An 18,630-nucleotide genomic window follows, 5' to 3' on the forward strand; every position below is an offset into this window, starting at 1 on the left:
CATAAAATTGTCACAACATCATATTAGACATTTAGCTATTCAAGTTTGCTTATTTTTCAAAGGGAAAGCTTATTATCCTTTTATTAGTAATGGCATGATACACTAATCATGTATTTTACAAATGATTATGTCTCCATTTAAAAGTTCTGAGTGGCCAACCTACCAAAGCTATTGCCTTCAAGATTAAATTTCATCACCTTTTCATTTCAGGTGTCCGCTTGTTTTTTGACCACATCTAAATCAGCCACAAAGCCTCTAATAGGAATGAATTTGGGGTATGTTAAATTAAATAAAGTTTGGGGCATTTTGACTGCAGCTCGGTGTCCCTGTTACCTTGGAGACTGCTCACTCCCTGGCAGAGAACTCCATGCGTCTCAGTTGTTATTGCTGGTGGGAAGTACTGAAAGAATGCTGACAATCTCTTCTAAGTGGAAAAAAAAAAACCCCAAACCTCAACTCCTCAGCATTTTCTTTATATTTCATATAAGTGACATCTTACTGGATGAGTTACCATGTACAGCCATTTCTGGAGTACAGATGACTGCTGCTTTAGCATAGAGGAGCTGAACAGATGCTCAGCTGGAAATGTTAACCCGTTCCAACACTTAACAGCAGAAGGTCTCAAGGAAAACATACAAATTTTTCACTTTATGACATTACATGAATAAAAGAGAAAATAAAAATTACCAAAAAGTATTCAATGGCTACATTATTATCTGTTATTAAACATCAAAGTCAGACGCAGGAATTAAAGACTCATTTGGTTTTCTCACTGACCCCTGCCTCTCTAAAAGCAACTATGATCCTTTTCTTCCTTTGCTCCCCACATGCTAATTGGGCATCAGAGTTCTCACTACCCTCTTGCCCACAGGTGCTAGCTGCTTTTTTCTCTCTGACAGTCTAGTTGTTCAGTAGAATTAGGTTTCACTAAGAACAACTGTTTCTAACCTGTATTTGTCTGGGATTTTGCTGTGATAAAGTCTGAGCTGAATATTTTTATTTCTTTTCTAATAAGACAAGATTTACAGGGCAATAGAATATTTTTATTAAATCAAGCAGTATGTCTGATAACTTCAAGTCTTAAAAAAAGAGTTTGCACACCTGAAAGCTTTTCATGGCTAAATCAAAACTATTTATTCATCTCAGCACTCTCTGAAGTGTTGCTTTTCTTGTATTACAACAAGCAGAATCCTCACCAAGCAAACCCTTCAGTCAATCTCCCATTTTAAAAAGTTAGGTTTAGTTACTTTTAACCTTTAGCACAATATGTAATTCTATCAAGTTGGAACAGTTGTAGGGGATAAGCCGCCTCTCCCCTCCTCCAGGTAGGCACTGCCCCCAGTGAATTCCACCTTGTTTTAATTTCTTCCCCTTTCTCTCACATAGTACTTGATTGAATTGTGCATTCAAAAGACATATCACTCATTTATCAGTAGCTGTGTTTGGATACGTGTGGTAGAAGGAGATGGACAATTAACATTTCAATTCCCATTTCAGGAGTGACAACCTTTCACAGCAAAGGAAGAGTTTCTCATAGTTGTAATTTCTTTCTCTCTCCCCATACATATACAAATGCCACTCCTCCAAATTAATGCCATATTTTATTTCACTTATTTTTAATGCAGATTTACTAAGGATGGGAAAGAAGACCAGACCCAGAACAATGTTTGTTATTTATCAGAGTGTTTAGGTTTTTACTGCTTTAGTGAATCAGTACCTTAGTACAGAACTGTTTAACTTTTAAACCTGATAAATAGAAACTTACTTTAGGATTATTTTATGAGAGTTACAGCATAATTTACAAAAAGCATTTGGCACAAATTCTGGTTAGAAAATTACTTTAAATTGCAAATATTATGCTATTTGCCCTAAAGCTTTATACAGTTCCTATTAACACTGAGTTTCTTCACGAATGTCTTTTTGGAACTGTCACAAATCTGATGGATGAGGAATGAGGGCAGAGTCCTGCCAAGATTATGATATTTATTCCTTCGGCTAAATTTGAAAATGTGAAAGAGGTCTTTTTCTTACACGTTTTATTTTATAGCACTGCACCAGACAGTTGCTTTTCTTTTCCATCTAAGTTATTTTAGGTAGCTGTAACGCAGAAGTCCTTGATGTTTTTTAACTTCTGTTTCATTGGAATGCTAGCAAGCCCCAGCATATATAGTCCTGGAGTGGGCTATTACTGCAGTTGTAATATACTTTAATAGAAGCATGAGCTTTTTTTGTCAGTGCAAATTTTACTATGGCCTGGAGCGGGAAAAGAGGGTATGTAGTATTTCTGCATTTGACAGGTTTGATATGTAGGTAGTGGAAATACTTTAAAAGGAAGCAGACGTCCTTTGAAGTTTAGACAAAGGTCTCTGTAGAAAACCTAGACATAATATGATTGTAAATCTAATTATAGTAAGCTGTCTAGAAAGACTTCATTTCAGTCAATATCAGTCCACTTTATTTTGGGTTTTGTTTTATCAAGTAGCTGCAATGCCTGTTTAGTAGGATCCTCCTAACAAGGCATCCAAGTGCCTAAAGGGTCTTTTATTCTTGAAAAGTGCTGTTTGCTCTCGTTCAGCTTTCTGCCTTAAAAGAGTTGGAATCTTTTTTAATTATAAAATTACAAAATCTGATATTGCTGGAATAAGCATTTGAGGGATCAGAGTATTAATTCTAGAGAAAACATCAAACAGAATTGCTTTCTTTTTTTTGTAAACCACTTTGAGGCACACGTGCCACATGACTTTACCATGCAGATATGCAATGAATATGAAAAAATGGATCCTGAAGCATGTTCTGGCTTTACTTAGATATGAATATCAACAATTTCACTGATGTAAATTGAATTAAATCAACTTTAAGCCAACATTGCTGAGTGCAGAGTGATGTAAAATGTGCATAACGAAGTGCATAAAATCTCTTTGCTTGTTTTTCCCCTCATTTCCTCCAGAACTATTGCTTTCTGCTCCCTCTGTATCTCACTCTAAAAACCTGGACCCTGCGCGACAAAGCCATACCTTTAATCACTGAGCGAAACGGCTGTTTTCTGGCAATACAGCTAATCCTCAGAGGGAAGGAGCAGGTGGGAATCGCTGAAAAAAGTAACACCACAAAAGGTTGGTGGAAGAAGAGGTGAATGTCAGGAAATAGGAAGAAAGGACGGGAAGGAGGGAAGGGCCAAGGGAGATGGAGAATCCTGTCCCGCAGTACTGCAGTCTTTTGGTGCTCCACCATTACAGAATGCTTTCCCGTCTGCTTTTTAGGCAGACATTTTAAATGAGTTCTGAAATGGCACTATATCCTCCGCACATCTGTACAGCAGCGATTAAAGAGGTTTGGCGTTTTTAGTGCTTCTGAAAGCGGCTACTGCCCCAACAACCTTGAAACCAAAGTTTTCTTTCCACAAGGATGTGAAGCAAAAAGAGCTATGGAGTGGGCTTCCTTTCGTCACGCCGCTGGTGTCTCAGTCCTCACCGGAGGGCTTAGAAAGATCAGAGACAGTTCCCTCTCAGTCACTGCTCGGTTTTTTATTTCTCTGCAAATATTGCCAGAAAAGACTTGAATTTATGGTAGCTTCTGTGAAAGCCTTAGAGCATGTTTCAGCATTGGAACCAAACAGGCATCAGACATCAAACTGTAAAGTCTTTGGTCATATCTGATCTGACCTAGACATTAACTGGAAGTTTACCAGGGAGGCTAAAGATTTTTATATCACATTACCTTTTGAATATTTAGTAATTCTGGAAATAAATTACATTGAGTGCAACAGTGGAGAACAAGATTTAATTTTTAATTTTCCTAGATTTAACTATTTAAAATACCTTAACTGTAGTTTGAAAAGTGGAAAGAGTCCACTCTTTCTTTAGGCTGTTCATACTTGGCTTTGAATTCCAGCTTATTCTGAGAATCCTAAAAGGCATCAATTTATCAAGCTCACATCCTTTTAATTTATAATCCAGCTGCTGTGAGCTGCTAACTAGTTTTTAAATCAGCACTGTCAATACCAATTATAGTTAAAAACTTACGATGCTTCTGTGTAATTTTCTTTATATTTTTCCTGAGGCTTTAAGGATATAGTGCTATGCTTGGAGACACAATTAAGAAAGTCTGAAGCAATGTAACCTGTGTTTTTGTGTGTTTCTTTCATTTATATTTATAGATATTTATATATATTTGTATATTATACACACATAGAATCCCATGACCTATCTTTGGGGTTTTTTATGGTATTCATTAAGTACAGCTAACAGAATGATTTTTAAATGCTTTTCTGTATCTAGCTATTGTCTTTCCTACAAAGCCTAGTGACATAACCAAAACTGCGATGAAAAACTAAAACCAGAACCACTACATTGTGGGCAACTATAAACAAAATCAGTGTTACGCGGTTTAACTGTTCCTTCCTGATTTCTGGTTAGATGTTACAACACTGAAACAGGAACGCAAAACCAACATTTCTAAACCTACCGAGCAGTTACGTTGACTTAGTAAATACCTGATGTACCCGTTCTTTACATGCGATTTTCATAGTTAACTTCCCAATTTTCTGGAGACAGTGCATTTTCCTGAATGTAAGAGAGCCACTAGGTGGGAGTATGTTATCTTAAAAGAAGGTTTGTCAACGCCGGCTGTTTTTATTTTGAAGGAGCTCTGCACCTCCCTTTTCCCAGCATCCGGGAGATGCTGCGACACTGTCCACACCATGTCGAGCTGGTGACCAATTTGGGAGTTTTTGGTGCTCGTGTCCGCACTGGACGCTGGGGAGACACCGCCCACCTTCCTGCTCCTTCAGCCCAGGAGGACTCGAGCTGGGGCAAAGGCAAAGGCTTACTAGAAGTGCCACCCTTCGAAAAGCGGATCTCTTACCCAAACAAGGAGCACAAGTGCTCTGCATAAACTAGTTACATAGAAAACCCAGGCTAAAATAGATTCAGAGGATCACCTTGCTAACAGAAAAGCTAATGATTATAAAAAAAAAAAAAAGCCTTGTTAAAAGATATCAAAAGCCAGGCATTTGCCAGGGAGAGAACTGACAGACGACATAGAAAAAGCCTTTTGAGGAATTAGGCTACAAGGAAAAAAAAAAAGTTTTTTGTAGCAATATTCAACACGAAAGTGATAGAGAAGTTTTCAAAGTAAGCCAGTTCTTTTATACAGGCAATAGAGCCTCACATTTGTCCTAAACTGAGGGGTCAATAAAAGGCATTTTAGGACAGATAAGTAAACTCAAAGTAACAAACTGACAAGGCTGGGTGTATTCGAGTCTAGAGAAACTCCAGGATGATACTGTTGGACTGAGAGGTGTAATGTGTAATAAATTTCTGAGGGCAGCCATGGCACTAGAAGGATGGTGCCAAATGAGCTGCTTTCTGAAGAATTTCAGCACAAATTTGTGGAAATTGCAAAAACTCTGATTTCCACATCAGGAATATCTGAGTTGTAAGACTGTACGTGGAAAAAATGAACACAAAATGATTATTCATTGTTCCCTGTAGTACAAGAAGGGGAAGGACAGCTAATGTAATCATCAGACAGCCAATTTAAAATAAAGTGCTTTTTCATATGTCATAATTAATCTTGCCGTCGAACCTTTTGGAGGCCAGACAGATAAGCTAAAAAAGGAGTAAGAAAAGTCCACGTAGGGTAAGAGTATTAAACATGATTAAATGAATGCACGCTTTAAAGCTGGAAGGTCACGAATTGTTGCTTACAGAAATTTTTGAAAATATGTCAGGATGCTGCCTGTACCCATACCCTGTCCCTAAGTGCTCACTGTTGCTCATTGGTGGAGAATGATACGGGGCTAAACTGACCTTCAGCTATTGCCAAGTTCATTCCTGAGTTCCTGTGATGCTGAAAAATTTGGCCCTCGTCTATAAGCTCAAGGCTCTCAAAGGCAGCTAAGTTGTTAACAGTGTCTGGTTGTCTTGCTGCAGCTCTGGATTGAGAGTCCAGTTTGCATAAAAATTAATAGAAGTAGTTGCGTTCACAGAAAAGGATCTCAGCAGCCAGCTGAAGAGTGCATTGCCTAGACCAGCAAAAAAAACTAGGTAGAAACACTGGTGGCAGCGCAGAAGCAACAATCTGTAGGCATCTGAATAGATTTGAAAAACTAGAAAAAAATAAAAAAGCTGCACAGTTTAGGACCTGTAAGATTCTTCAAATCATAATTTGGTGTAAAGTTCATAGTGATCAGGAGTTCATTTCTGAACATCGTTACTAAATTTCCGCAGGTACAGGATTTTGGGGAGGTCAGGGAATGGGTGGGAATACTTCATACTTAATCTTGCTCCCTATTGTCCTGGTTTTGGCTGGGATGGAGTTGATTTTCTTCCTATTAACTGGTATAGTGCTGTGTTTTGGATGTAGTGTGAGAATAATGTTGATGACACACTGATGTTTTGGTTGTTGCTAGGTATTGTTTACTCTAGTCAAGGACTTTTCATCTTCCCATGCCCTGCCAGATGTGCAGGGGGCTGGGAGGGAGCGTGGCCAGGACGGCTGGCCCAGCTGGCCAATGGGCTATTCCATACCATATGATGTCATGCTCAGCATATAAGGCTGGGTGAAGAAGAAGGAGGGGGGCATTCGGAGTGATGGCGTTTGTCTTCCCAAGTAACCGTTACGCATGATGGAGCCCTGCTTTCCTGGCGATGGCTGAACACCTGCCTGCCGGTGGGAAGTGGTGAATGAATTCCTTGTTTTGCTTTGCTTGCGTGCGCGGCTTTTGCTTTCCCTATTAAACTGTCTTTATCTCAACCCACGAGTTTTCTCACTTTTACCCTTCTGATTCTCTCCCCCATCCCACCCGGTGGGGGGGGGGGGGGGGTGAGCGAGCGGCTGCGTGGTGCTCAGTGGGCAGCTGGGGTTAAACCACAACACTTATGAAGACAGTGACAAAGCTCCTGTTGATTTTAGCTGGAAGAAACATAACCCAATCATGCTGTTGCAATAAAGAATCTTGGAGTACTACGTATTCAATGGTAGATCTGGTGAATTACTGAGAACCTGTCCTAATGGGATAATTTTTAAATATGCAGTGCTAGCAAAGTTATTTTTTTAAAGTATCTTCTCTTACTATTTTTTTTTATTAGGATCAAATGTTTTTTGTATAAACAGAAGTCTTGCTCACATCTCATGTTCCCTTCCTGCTGAATAATACAGTGAGCTCAGTATTTATGACACAAATCCAGTGTCTTTCCCATAAGAACAGACTGTTGTTGCAAGCAGAAATTTGTATTTAATTGCAGGATTGAGTACTGTCTGTAAGAGAGCTTTTAAGACAAACATTCCCCAAACTGAAAAATGCAAACTAGAAGTTACTGAGGGAAAGTAATTTCTATAACTGGTTTGGGTGGATGTTTTCAGTTTGCTTCTAAAAAAACTCTTTGCAAGTCATAAAAACCTCATTATAATTTTGAAATACATTTCATGACTATGCATCAGGTCCACTGCCAGTGCAATTCTCAATGCTTTAACAGTATTAGAGTATTGGAATTGCTCAAGACACCAGAAATAGAAATGCTCCGTTCCTCACTGGAATTTCAGTACATTGGCCAAGCAGAATTACTGCTTTCTCCAGGCAAGTTTTTGAAACGACATTATTCCCAGTCTACACTCTGTCTGTCAATACGTGATCAAATTGTCATTCTAAAATACTTAGTTGTACAACGGAGTGGTTCTTTCTTACATAGTGTGACCAAACCTACTTGCTGTCAGAAATTGGGAGTAATAACTAAAGGAAAATAAAAACCTGTTTTTACCGTGCGATTATCAGTGCTAAATGGCTGATGTAGTGCATGAAGAGATGATAGTTTTGCCTCTATTTGTCAAGGCCAGGTCCTAGTTTATTACACATTTGGATTTCCAGAGGAGCTGAGTTTTGGGCACGTCCTGAGTTTGATGAAAGACTGAGGAATGGGACATGGCAGCGTGACTGTGGATATCACGGGCTACATCTTCACGTATACTTTAGGCATTGCAGCCCGACACTCTTGCCAATCTGGGTGATTCTCAGCCCTGAGTGAGGCCTTCAGGCTCCTCTTCCAAAGCCTGGGAAGAGTTAGATACCTCGGGAAGGACTCCTCAGGAACCAGCAGAGCTGGAACCTGTGTAAAGTAGCCCGTGAATAAAACAAGGCTTAGGATGGAATTTAGACAGTCTGGGGCATATCTGCATTATTCAAAGCTCTTGCTTCAGGTGAGATCGTGTGACTGCAAAACAGGGCAGGATCATGAGGTGCTATCTGTTCAGGCTCCAAAAGTGACAGAGCCGTGATAGCACGATGCTGAACCAAACAGCCTTCCTCCCCTAGGGCTAAAGGCAGCCTTGCGTTTTTCACAGCTACGCTGTTTCTAGTTCTGGAGGCAACCAAGTCGTCGCTGGCTCCAGGCTACTTATACAGTGCACTAGCACGTTGTTTAGACAGACTCTAAATGAATGTGGTTGAAGCCAGGTGCCTCCCTCCTCCTGAGCATTCACTTGGAGCTATGTACAATCTTGTCTGCAAACAGAAATAGCTAAGGTTACTCTGTTTACTATCTAACTCTAATCTTTCCACCAGGGGTGCAGGAGACCTCTCATTATCTTCACACCCACATTTCTTCACTTTTGATTAGAATTAATTACTAACTTTTTACCTACTGTGTGGCAGTAGCAGACCCACCCCTCCCTGTGTTTCTATACAGGGCTAAATGGAAATGTGCAGGTACTTTCTGCAAAATTGCAAGGAACACAGGTGCAAATCTGAGTCAGGTCTAAGACTATGCAGAAGCAGAAGATAAAGTGGCTTGGCAAGTTTAGCAGAGCATAACCCTTCATTTGCGTGTATTCTTAATTATATAAAATAGTATACCTCCTTAGCCTCACAGAAAACTCTGGTTTCACAGGCAGGGAAGTTGCCTTCTGGTAAGGAACCATGCATTTTATTTATTTGGTATGTCCAATGCAAGGAACCTACAACCTTATGCAAATATTAACCAAGTCTTGCAGCTGGCCATGAAAAGAGAGAGATGATGTCCCAGTTACAGAATTGGGAAAGAATTTAAAAAGACAAACTGTAGACAATAGTTAAAGCAGATACCTCTCTAACTAAAAGCGTTTGCTTTAACTAAAATAACACTGCAGCAAAGCAGCAAACCTTTGATGTAACCTGAGAGCCTCTCCCTTATTTTTACCTGAAAGCTTTCTGAATGGCTGCAGTTTGTGTTGTGTCAAAGTCAGAAATGTCCCAATCTTAGCATTTCTAGTTCCTGGCTGCATCTAGGGATCTGGTTCCTCATGGGGGCCCATAGACCATGAGAAGCAACAACCCCCTCAGAGGGGGCAAATACGCGGAGCCCAAACAGAGCCCGTTCCAACACAGAATGGCCAGAGTGCCATTTTCTCCTTCTAACTCAAAGCCACAGGTGTTGCCCGACTGGATAAAAAAAATTCAGTAATCACTCTTCTAACCATGAGATAAAATTAGAAAAGGTGAGTCTCCTGCAGGATGGACTGAGAAGGTCATAGAATCATAGAATCGTTTATATTGGAAAAGACCTTTAAGATCATCAAGTCCAACTGTTAAGCTAGCACTGCCACGTCTCCCAAATCCCCAGAAATGCTGTAACCATCACAGTTTTGCACTCTTTATAAAATGGTATTGATATTTCCATTCAAAGTGCTGCTCAATCAGGAAGGGACTCAAGGTTTTGGGTAACAAATGGGGATGTCTTACCTTAAAATTCCGGCCGGGTTAATCAGCTAAACAAGGTCACAGAATAGGTTTGTGTGTTTGTGCATGGTCATCCATACTTCTGTTTGCATGATCCCAGATGCAGCCCCTGGTAACTAGTGCTCTCTTGGAGCGTGCCTTGGGACGAGGCAGGCCAGGGAACACTACCAGGAGCCACTAGAAGTGAAGCTGCGCTGTGCCGGTGAGGGAGTTTAGCTCCAACATGAGTCACAGAGTCACCACATAGTCAAAAGGTGGACCCTTGCCCATTTGATTCAATAGATTAGATTACAGCCTGTGACATTAACGGTGTACCTCTCAATTTAAGGGAAGGCGAGTTAATCTGTTTAATCTCAGGCCTGCTAAACCCCCGCTGGGGAGAGGAGAGCAGAGACATCGGTGTGCCCAACTAAGCAGCATCTGCGTCTTCACAGGGACACACCTCTGCGTTCACTGCCTGGTTCTTCAGCACACTTAGCATGTCCTGCCCTTGCAAGTAAAAGAAGCCTACGTTATCTACCTCCCGCACTTTCACTGCCTCATTCAGACCAAGCACCTAGTTGTAGATGTTGTGATACAGTTGTAGGGGACTATGCAGCTGATTTGCTCCAAATCACACTATCACAGAGCGGCCAGTGACTTTTCTCCAATTCAGATATGCTATAGAGAAGAGGCAACTACTAAAACAAGGTCACAGGGCTAAATAAAGTTCCCTAATAAACAGGGAAAACATTAAAAAGCTACAGAACATCTCACAGAAAAGTTTCTACCCTCTGAGACACAGTAAACATAAATCACCAGTTTTGTCAGAGACAGAACTGCGGTACTGCAATCAATGTAATTCTGATTTAAGTCTCCTAAAGATCACGCCACTTTCCCCCCCTTCTCCCACAGTCTCTGAGCACTCAAGACCGTATCCTAACTGTTCCCTTGGCTTCACAAGCGAAGCTATGCCATGAAATGCAGCCCAGAATCAATTTTTAAGAAATTATGTTAAAAAATAGCCCTCAAATACTTTTAGTGATATATTCCTACAGCAGAGGAGATAATATATTTTACCAGCACAGCGTTCTGAAAAATTTCTGTACCGCGTACAGGAGAGTGCAATGGACTACAGCAAAGAGCCTCAAAACTAATAAGCTTTTGTATCTTCATTTCCCATCAGTAAGCCCAGTTCAGTGGCTCGGAGGGGTCAGGTCCTAAGCTATTACAAAGCATAAGGAGCAAATGGCTCCTAGAGACACCTGAGAACTTTTTTAAAAAAAAAAATTTAAATGAAGAAAGGAGATGCTAACTAATGACTGTCTAACACAGTTCTGTATCATTCAGTGGTGTGTGATGCTTTATTTAATGTGAGAACATGCAATAAATAATACAACACCATATCATTTCTAGAGATCACAGTTCTGATGTTTCTTGTTGCTGCAGCTTGCTTTCTAAAACCTGTCTGGACGATGTCAAGTCACACACAAGTTTAATTCCCTCTTCCCCATCCCCTCAGACTTTAACAAGTACTGCTATGATTTTGTTTTCATTAAAAGCCTCCATGGTATTTATACGTAGCATTCTCCTTCAGCACAGGAGGACCCAAAGGTGAAATCAAGAAGCAGATGACTGTTCACCACAAAATGAGTAATCATTTATGTTCCAAGCTAAAATAAATACAAACAGAAAGCGTAGTGTTCTAATGTCTTCATTTAGCAACTTACTTTTTTTTTCTTTTAAACACAGGTTTGTAAAAACATTTCAAGCCTTGTGAATGCTCATTTTATTTTTGTTTTCTTTGGAAAACTTGAAGTGAAACATCTATCCTTTTAACTTGATGTCTTCACTAGTTGCCTTTCCCAGTGGCTCAGGGGTGATGGTTATACTCCTCCATTACATATTCTGGTTTAACCACACAACTTTTCAACACAGCCCCACCACTAAAATGAGCTGCAGCTCTAGATTTATATTCCCCATCACCATCACTTACAGTTACCGATGAACAATTTCACTTCTAAGCACACACATTTCCGAACAGCTGAACTGCTCCACAGTTTTCTGTGTTTTTCTTATTATAACTAGCTTGTTCATTTCAATGGCATCACAGTTGAGCTCGAGTCTGAAATGCAATGCTCCACCTAGGGCAAGTGCTTATTTTTACTCAAGTAATTACAGAAAAAAAGTTGACACTGACATTTACCAAAATATTTCAGAGCACAACCACCACCCCCTGAGCTGAACATGAGAATTCATGCCTGCTAGTCGTGTTTTTCCCCTCAGAGTATGACTGATTTGACTCATGCCTGACTTCAACAAAATTTCCAGATCTCTGCTAGAATTATAGTTGGTAGGAAAAAATCCTAAACACACAGCTGAATTTCTCTTCCTGTGCCCATGTTATTACTTGTCCCTGATGAAAGGATACAGCAGGACCTTCTAGACCATTGCATAAGCTTAAAACTTTACACTTTGAAGGAAAATTCTCTGCTAATACAGCTGGAAGTCTGCAAGGAACTGCTTTCATTTCTTTCGTAGACAACCCCATGAAAATCCCAGCTTAGTCCCCCAGTGTAATCTGGATGCTCCTTGCTCAACAGCATTAGCAAAGCAGGAGCACTGGTCCTTTGATACTGAAGCTAGAGCAGGAACATTTCTCTACCTTCCAACAGTCCCACTTACAACTTGGTTACTGGTCATGACCCCGTTGTTTATTGTATAAGTGAATCATAAGAATTACTGGAATTCTTATAAATCCCAAGTAAATAAAGGGGGAAAGAAAAGCCCACCTGTAATCAGACACCATGTAACTGCATGTTAATGGACTGTTCAGTGCCCTACTGGGATATGTTAGAGAAATGCTATAGCATTATACTCAATTTCAAGAGGCCAGTAGACGTTTTTAAATGAATAAATTCTATTTATATAATTACAGTAATGACTACAGTTCATACCTTATGCACAGCAAGTAAAAAAACCACACTGGAATTTATGTAAATATTACTAATGCATACTATGAAAAGGCAATCCATGTTAATTAAAAAACACCTTAATTTTAAAAGTTTACCAGAAACAGTTACACGGAGCATTGCAATCTTTGAAAGTAGAACAGAAGTTGTTTACAAGGATCCAAGACTAATTGATATCCAGCTGCTTTGGGGCTGGGCTGGAGACTGAACGTGTACTGAAAGCTGGGCCGAAATCCCCTCTCGGTTGATGGCAGCAGCACGCTTGCTGCCGTTTTCTATGAGCCTGGAATTTCACCCCAGTCTTTACATTCTTCGTCGGTTATAGTGGAGCAGCCAGAAAAAAGATGATTAGAGAGCAGCCAAGTAGACTCACAGTTCAAGAATCCAATCTTCAAGCAGCTGTAAGGTCAAGGGGAAGGAGACGGGGTTTATAGCACAGTTAAAATGAGTCTCTCTAACAATGGGAAAAAGTGGCCACATCAGTAGCAGAGCTGATGACAGGATACTGAACACCACTCACAGAAAGAAGTAAATCTGAGGTTCAGTCCTTGGTGAAGACACCATCGTATTCGCCTTTGACTAGAAAGGAAGGCAAGCATAGCACGTGAACGTGTAAGTGCATGTATCACACGCAAGGCATTCCAGGAACTGAACAATTTCTCTGCATACATCAAGATATTGCTAAGAAAAAAAATAGCAAAGGTTTTTAGCATTCAAAAAATTGGCTAGATGAACTTGATTTCAAATCCAGCTTTACACATTCTTGATAAACAGAAAGGCCTCAACATTGAAGATGAAACATTTTTAGCACCAACTGCTGGCTTGCAAGTGAATACTTATTTGCAAGAGACGAGTATAGAAAGACACATCGTCTTTCACAGAGAGGCATCTTGTTTTAAGGCAATATCCAAAGTGACAATATAGCCACCACAGAAACTGCTCCAGTGATCCCTGATGCTTTATGGTACCCACACGGGTCCCAGGGCTGAGGGAAGATCGGAACTAAATTGGCATCCTCCCCAACATGTGCCCTGGTATGCTGGAAATTTCCGACATTTGTATGTGACTAGTTGTCATAAAGCAAGGTAGTTTCCTCCTGTATCCCCCTAAAACGCTCTGTAGCCATTTTTCTTAGCCATACTAACCACTATCAATAGCAAGGAAAATGCCGAGGAATCGCTGTCTTTCCTTACCTCTAACCCAATCAAAAAGGTGTTCAATATGGTAACAAGTGTTTATGCAATTAATACGAATGAGAGATTTGTGAGTGTTTCCCAGAAGGGAACTCAAAGGACTGTAGCCGATCCAGCCAGATGTGCTACTGCAGCACAGAGCACCCAGCCTAGGGGTGGTTTTTCTTTTTTGCTATCGAAAAGAGTCCGTTTACTTACTTGTGTCTCCACTAAAGGGTATTTTAGGAATGGAGACAGTAACTTCTGAACATACACTATTTCTATCAAAGTAAGAGGTAAGCAGTTTGTTCTCAATACCCATCACTTTATGGTACTCCACCATCAATTTTTATCAATAGTTATGGCACCCGGGTATGCAGCTAAGAAATTGAAGAACATGAAGGATATTACCAGAATCACTTATGGCTAAAGGCAAGGAGCAGAACTGCATCGCAACCCTACTTTTTCATGATTTAAAGGTGTGTTAAAATGTACCAACTGAGATTTTCAGGAAATCTATTATTTGGCTTACACAGTAAGCTATGCCTTGTGCACTGTGTTCTAGACAAAGTTGTATTTAAAAAAGGCACACAAAGTTAAGAAACTTTACACAACGCCGATGAGTAATCTGTGCTTTCATAAATACAGTAGTATACATCCTATATACAGATGCTCGCCACGAGCCTCCGGGAGAGCTGTTAGCCCGCCATCCACAGAAAGAAGGGAATAAAGATAGTGGGGAGCGTGGTGGAGGGTGCCAAACCTAGGCAGACTATCGATGCTAATCCCACAAGCACCGAAGCAAGAACACTCCTCTGGTCCCGAATAATCATCTTCACAGTCTCACAGAACTGAAAGAAAAAAAGGAACAGATGAAGGTTAACGAGGAAGGCTTTGGCCGGGCGGCTGGCGATGCCCGCTCTCCCCACTGCACCCCCGCAGCGGCACCCCCGCTCTCACGCGGGCTCTCGGGAGCGCGGCACCGGGCGAAAAGCCACTCGGGCCCGGGCTCACGACCGGTACCGCCTGCGGCTCCGGCAGGAACGAGCAGCTCCGGAGCGTTTGCAGAGCATATTCCTTGCCTTACGCCTTCAGCCTCGCTCTCCTCGCCACTCGAAGCCAGCAGGGGCCGGGCCGCCCGCCCTTCCGCGCAGCTCCGCACCCGCGGCAGTGCCCGCCGCGGGGAGAGCGGCCGTCGCCTCCGGCGGGCGGCACCGGGCAGCAGCTCCGGCGGCGGCTGACCCAGTTCCGGGGAGCGGAGCGGACCGCCCCGCCGGGCCGCCGCCGCCGGCGGGAAGGGCAGCGCCGCCCCAGGCCCCGCCGCCGCCGGCCGCCGCCTCTCCCCGCAGCTGCGCGCCGTCCCGGCGGAGCGGCTCCCCGCGGGGCTCCCCAGCGCCGACGGCCGGGGCGTACCTTGTCGGTCTGGAAGCTGACCGGGGCTCCGTATCGGCAGTAGGTGACGAAGTGCTCGCAGTTGTTCCAGAGCAGGCTGTAGGCCGTGGCGCCCACCAGCTTCTCCGCCCGGCGGGCCGCCTCCTCGCTGCCCAGCACCTGGTCCTGGAAGAGCCGGTCCATGTGGTTGACCAGGATGCTGCCGCCGTAGGCGAAGTCCTCCACCGTGTCCACGCGGATGCTGGCCGTCTTGGTGATGACGCCCAGGATGAGCCGCTTGTTCGTCACCACCTGCTGGATCTGCCGGCGGTCGCCGGTGAAGGCGGGCAGGATGTCGGGCATCAGGTGGGCGACGCGGTTCTCGCCCAGGTAGATGCCGAAGTGGATGAAGAGGGTGCGAGGCACCTCCAGCAGGTCGCCCCGCTTGAAGCAGCTGGTGTCGTAGTAGCCGGGGGCCGGCGGCGGTTCCCCGCCGGAGCCCGCAGACAGCGGCCGGACGTGGACGAGGAGCAGCAGCTTCTCCAGCAGGAGCGAGGCCGCCTGCGGCACCGGGTTCTTCATGGTCGACGGGGGGAGCCCTCGCTGCCGCCGAGCAGCCCCCGCCACCCGGCCCCGCTTTTCTAGGCTACCGGGCGGGGCGGGGCGGGCACCCGGGCCAGCCCACCGGGTGAGCGGCGTGCGGGGAGCGCCCGCCCCGAGGAGCGGCCGGGCTTTATTGGGGAGCGCGGCGGGCGCACTGAGCCGCGCCCGCACCCCCTGACCCGGCCCCGGCTCGGCCGACGGGCAGGCGAGGTGCTCTGCGGCCCGGACCCAGAGCCGGGTGCCAGCCGCAGCTCTCCCCCGCTTCCCCCTGGCGCTGCCCAGGTAGAAGGGCAAGAAAAAGCGCGTTCGAAGCCCCTCATCCGCCCCAGGAGTACAGCGGGGGGCTCCCGGAGCCGCAGCCACTTCGTTCACCTTTCCCCGACGGTGGTCCCATCGCGCCCGCCCCGCTCACGGCGGGGCGAGAGGGGCGAGCGGCACCCGGCTCGGGGGCGGGAGGCTGCCGCGGTGCTCGCCCGGCAGCGAGCGAGGGGAGGGGAGCGGAGCGGTGGCTGCTGAGCGCGCCTTTCTGCCTCGGAAGAAAACAGGTCCCCGAGGAAGAGGGGGGAAGCCACATTTATAAATTAACTCGCTCGAAAGGTCTGCCAGCCGAGAAAGAGTGAGAAAAGGCGGAGAGGCATTCCCGTGCGTTTTGTTTCATGCTAATCCATTATGTAAATGGATAAATCCTGGCAACAGAGCCCACAAAAGAGCAGCGCTCTCAGGTCAACAAAGCCGCCCCGTCTGAGGCTAATAAGTTTCAGCAGCCGAGCAAATTCCCGCCCCCCCGGGTACTGCGGGATGATGGATGGGACAGACATTCATCTTACCTGGAAGATGACAGGGCCCGGAGAGTGGCAGGGACGGGAGCCGCCCGCCCGCCCCCCTCACCCGCCGCCGCGGCGGCTGCAGCCTTTCACCGAGTCCCCGCCGCCGCCTCGCCCCGACCCGCTGCCATTGACTTTTGTTGGTGCCGCAGACACTCCTGCCCCGGCTGCGGGGGAAGCTTTCGCCTCTGTGAGAAACTCGGAGCGGGCGGGGGCAATGCTGGAGAAGTAGTTTGTTAGAGCATCTTCCCTCAAACCCAGGCTCTAAAGCTGCCAACGTGCCTGATCTGTCTTCTTGCAGGTTGTGGATGCTCAGGCAAACACCACAATATTTGCAATGGCAAATACGAAAAAGGGGAGCAAGAAGAGGAGTGCTAGTGCACGGGAAAGATGAGGCTTATGAGCCAAAGCAAGTTTTCCATTCCTCAGTGGAGGACATATTTCAGGGGAGCGCGTTACCTCACTGCTCGCCAACAAGAAATGATGGCTGGTGTTGCCCTCCTATTTGCTCCTGCTCAGAGCAGAGAGCAGCTTCCTGGGGAACTGAAGATAATCCTCACCTTGCTTCACCTGCAAAGAGAAAGGCCCACAGTAACCTGTTGTTTGGCCGCTGATTAGAGGCCAGAGCCCCAGCACTTCTTACCAGAGCGATCAGGCATTTGGGATTTTCTCTGGAGAGCCTCAGCCAAATTTTTACGCAACAGAAGCTTAGCCCTCTCAAGCCTCCTACTTCAAATCACGTCACTTACGAAAGACAAAATACCCTATAGATGTGGCTCATGATGCTGGTAGGAACCTTGTGGATTAGCCACCAGCCACACATAATTATATAATTAAACCAGCATCTTTTCAAATCCAGATGTTTAAATATATTTGGAAGGTTTGAAGCTTTTGCTTACGCTTACTAGTAAATAAAAACGGGGGAGGAGGGGAAGCTTTTCTCATTTCTAACTAGTGCATTATTTTTAAGGGACAGGGGAAAAAGAAAAGATTAAACCCCCTCATCATGATAAAGGGCCTCACCCATGTGGTGATGGTCACAGCAGCCGGTCCAGAGCTGAAGCACAATGCCACAGCCAGAAGGTTATCAAAGGCTCCTCAGAAAGTCCTGGCACAGAAAGGCTCCTGTCACCCTCCTGCGAGGATAAGCACTGGTCCTGCCCTGTGCTGCCATCTGCAGACCCCCCCCCCCCCTTTTCCCAAAGCTGTCAAGGGAGTGTCTGGATGGTCTTTGTTGAAATAGGTGTTAAGAGATGCTTCAGTCCCACAGTTCAGATTTCTCTCCCCTGCCCAAAGGAAGGTAGAGGAATTCAGCTGAACTCCCTGCCAGAAACAGACGTTTCCCAACGGGATCTCTTATTTGGAGGCATCCTTTGTTTGCTTTTCTTAATGCCAGTTACCTTTAATCCCAAAATCACCAGGGTCCATTTCAAGTAAATCCGGAAAGGAAACGGGGATGAAACCTAAGAAGAGGAATTGTAACGAGGAGGTCTTACTGCATGGGAGGGTTTCAAAGAAATAAGGTGAAAGTGTGACATTTCTGCAGTGTAATTTCCTCACACCTGAGGCACTAAGGAGCCTCCTCTCTTCCCCCCTCCCCAAACCACTTGCTCACTCTCAGGCCCGGAAACCCCAACGGAAGCAGCGCAAAAGGCATTACACAGCAGACAGGTCTGTGCAACGGCTTCGCTCCTCCAACCAACGCACATACCCAGTTGCAGCAAGTGAAATCCACCCAGGTAATGCTTCGCCACTACCTTGCAACTCTTGTGAGCATTACTGTCTGCAAAGCGCTTAACACAACATAACAAAGTCATTTCTGAATGAAACCATTCAGATTCTTGAAAGGCAGTCTGCAACCCAACATTTTCTGCTTTCAAACCTTAAGGGCTGCACTCCTATTACTTCCAAACTGCCATGATGCAAAGCAAAATTTAAAAGGTATTCTTACAATTATTTTTCCTCTGCTCTGAAGGGGGAAAAAAATCCTGTATTTT

The 18,630-nt window shown here is 44.5% G+C and overlaps 1 protein-coding gene across 1 annotated transcript; it reads right to left on the reverse strand.

Moving 5' to 3' along the window:
* Positions 1-14,293: 14,293 nt before the first annotated feature.
* On the reverse strand, positions 14,294-15,788 carry LRAT (lecithin retinol acyltransferase). The gene is made up of 2 exons (XM_075150582.1): positions 15,249-15,788; positions 14,294-14,686 (listed from the first exon to the last, which is right to left on the reverse strand). Exons 1-2 carry the CDS (start codon positions 15,786-15,788, stop codon positions 14,534-14,536), a joined length of 693 nt encoding a protein of 230 aa, XP_075006683.1. The 3' UTR covers positions 14,294-14,533.
* Between the last annotated feature and the right edge of the window lie 2,842 nt (positions 15,789-18,630).

This window comes from Calonectris borealis, chromosome 4 (genome assembly GCF_964195595.1).
Source record: "Calonectris borealis chromosome 4, bCalBor7.hap1.2, whole genome shotgun sequence".
Lineage (NCBI taxonomy): Eukaryota > Metazoa > Chordata > Aves > Procellariiformes > Procellariidae > Calonectris > Calonectris borealis.

Bases quoted from the DNA above. Each gene is read 5' to 3' on its own strand.
- LRAT (XM_075150582.1), bottom strand. From the start codon at position 15,788: ATGAAGAACCCGGTGCCGCAGGCGGCCTCGCTCCTGCTGGAGAAGCTG. The intron at 14,687-15,248 runs GTACGCCCCGGC...TTTTTCTTTCAG, and splicing joins TCAGCTTCCAGACCGACAAG to TTCTGTGAGACTGTGAAGAT.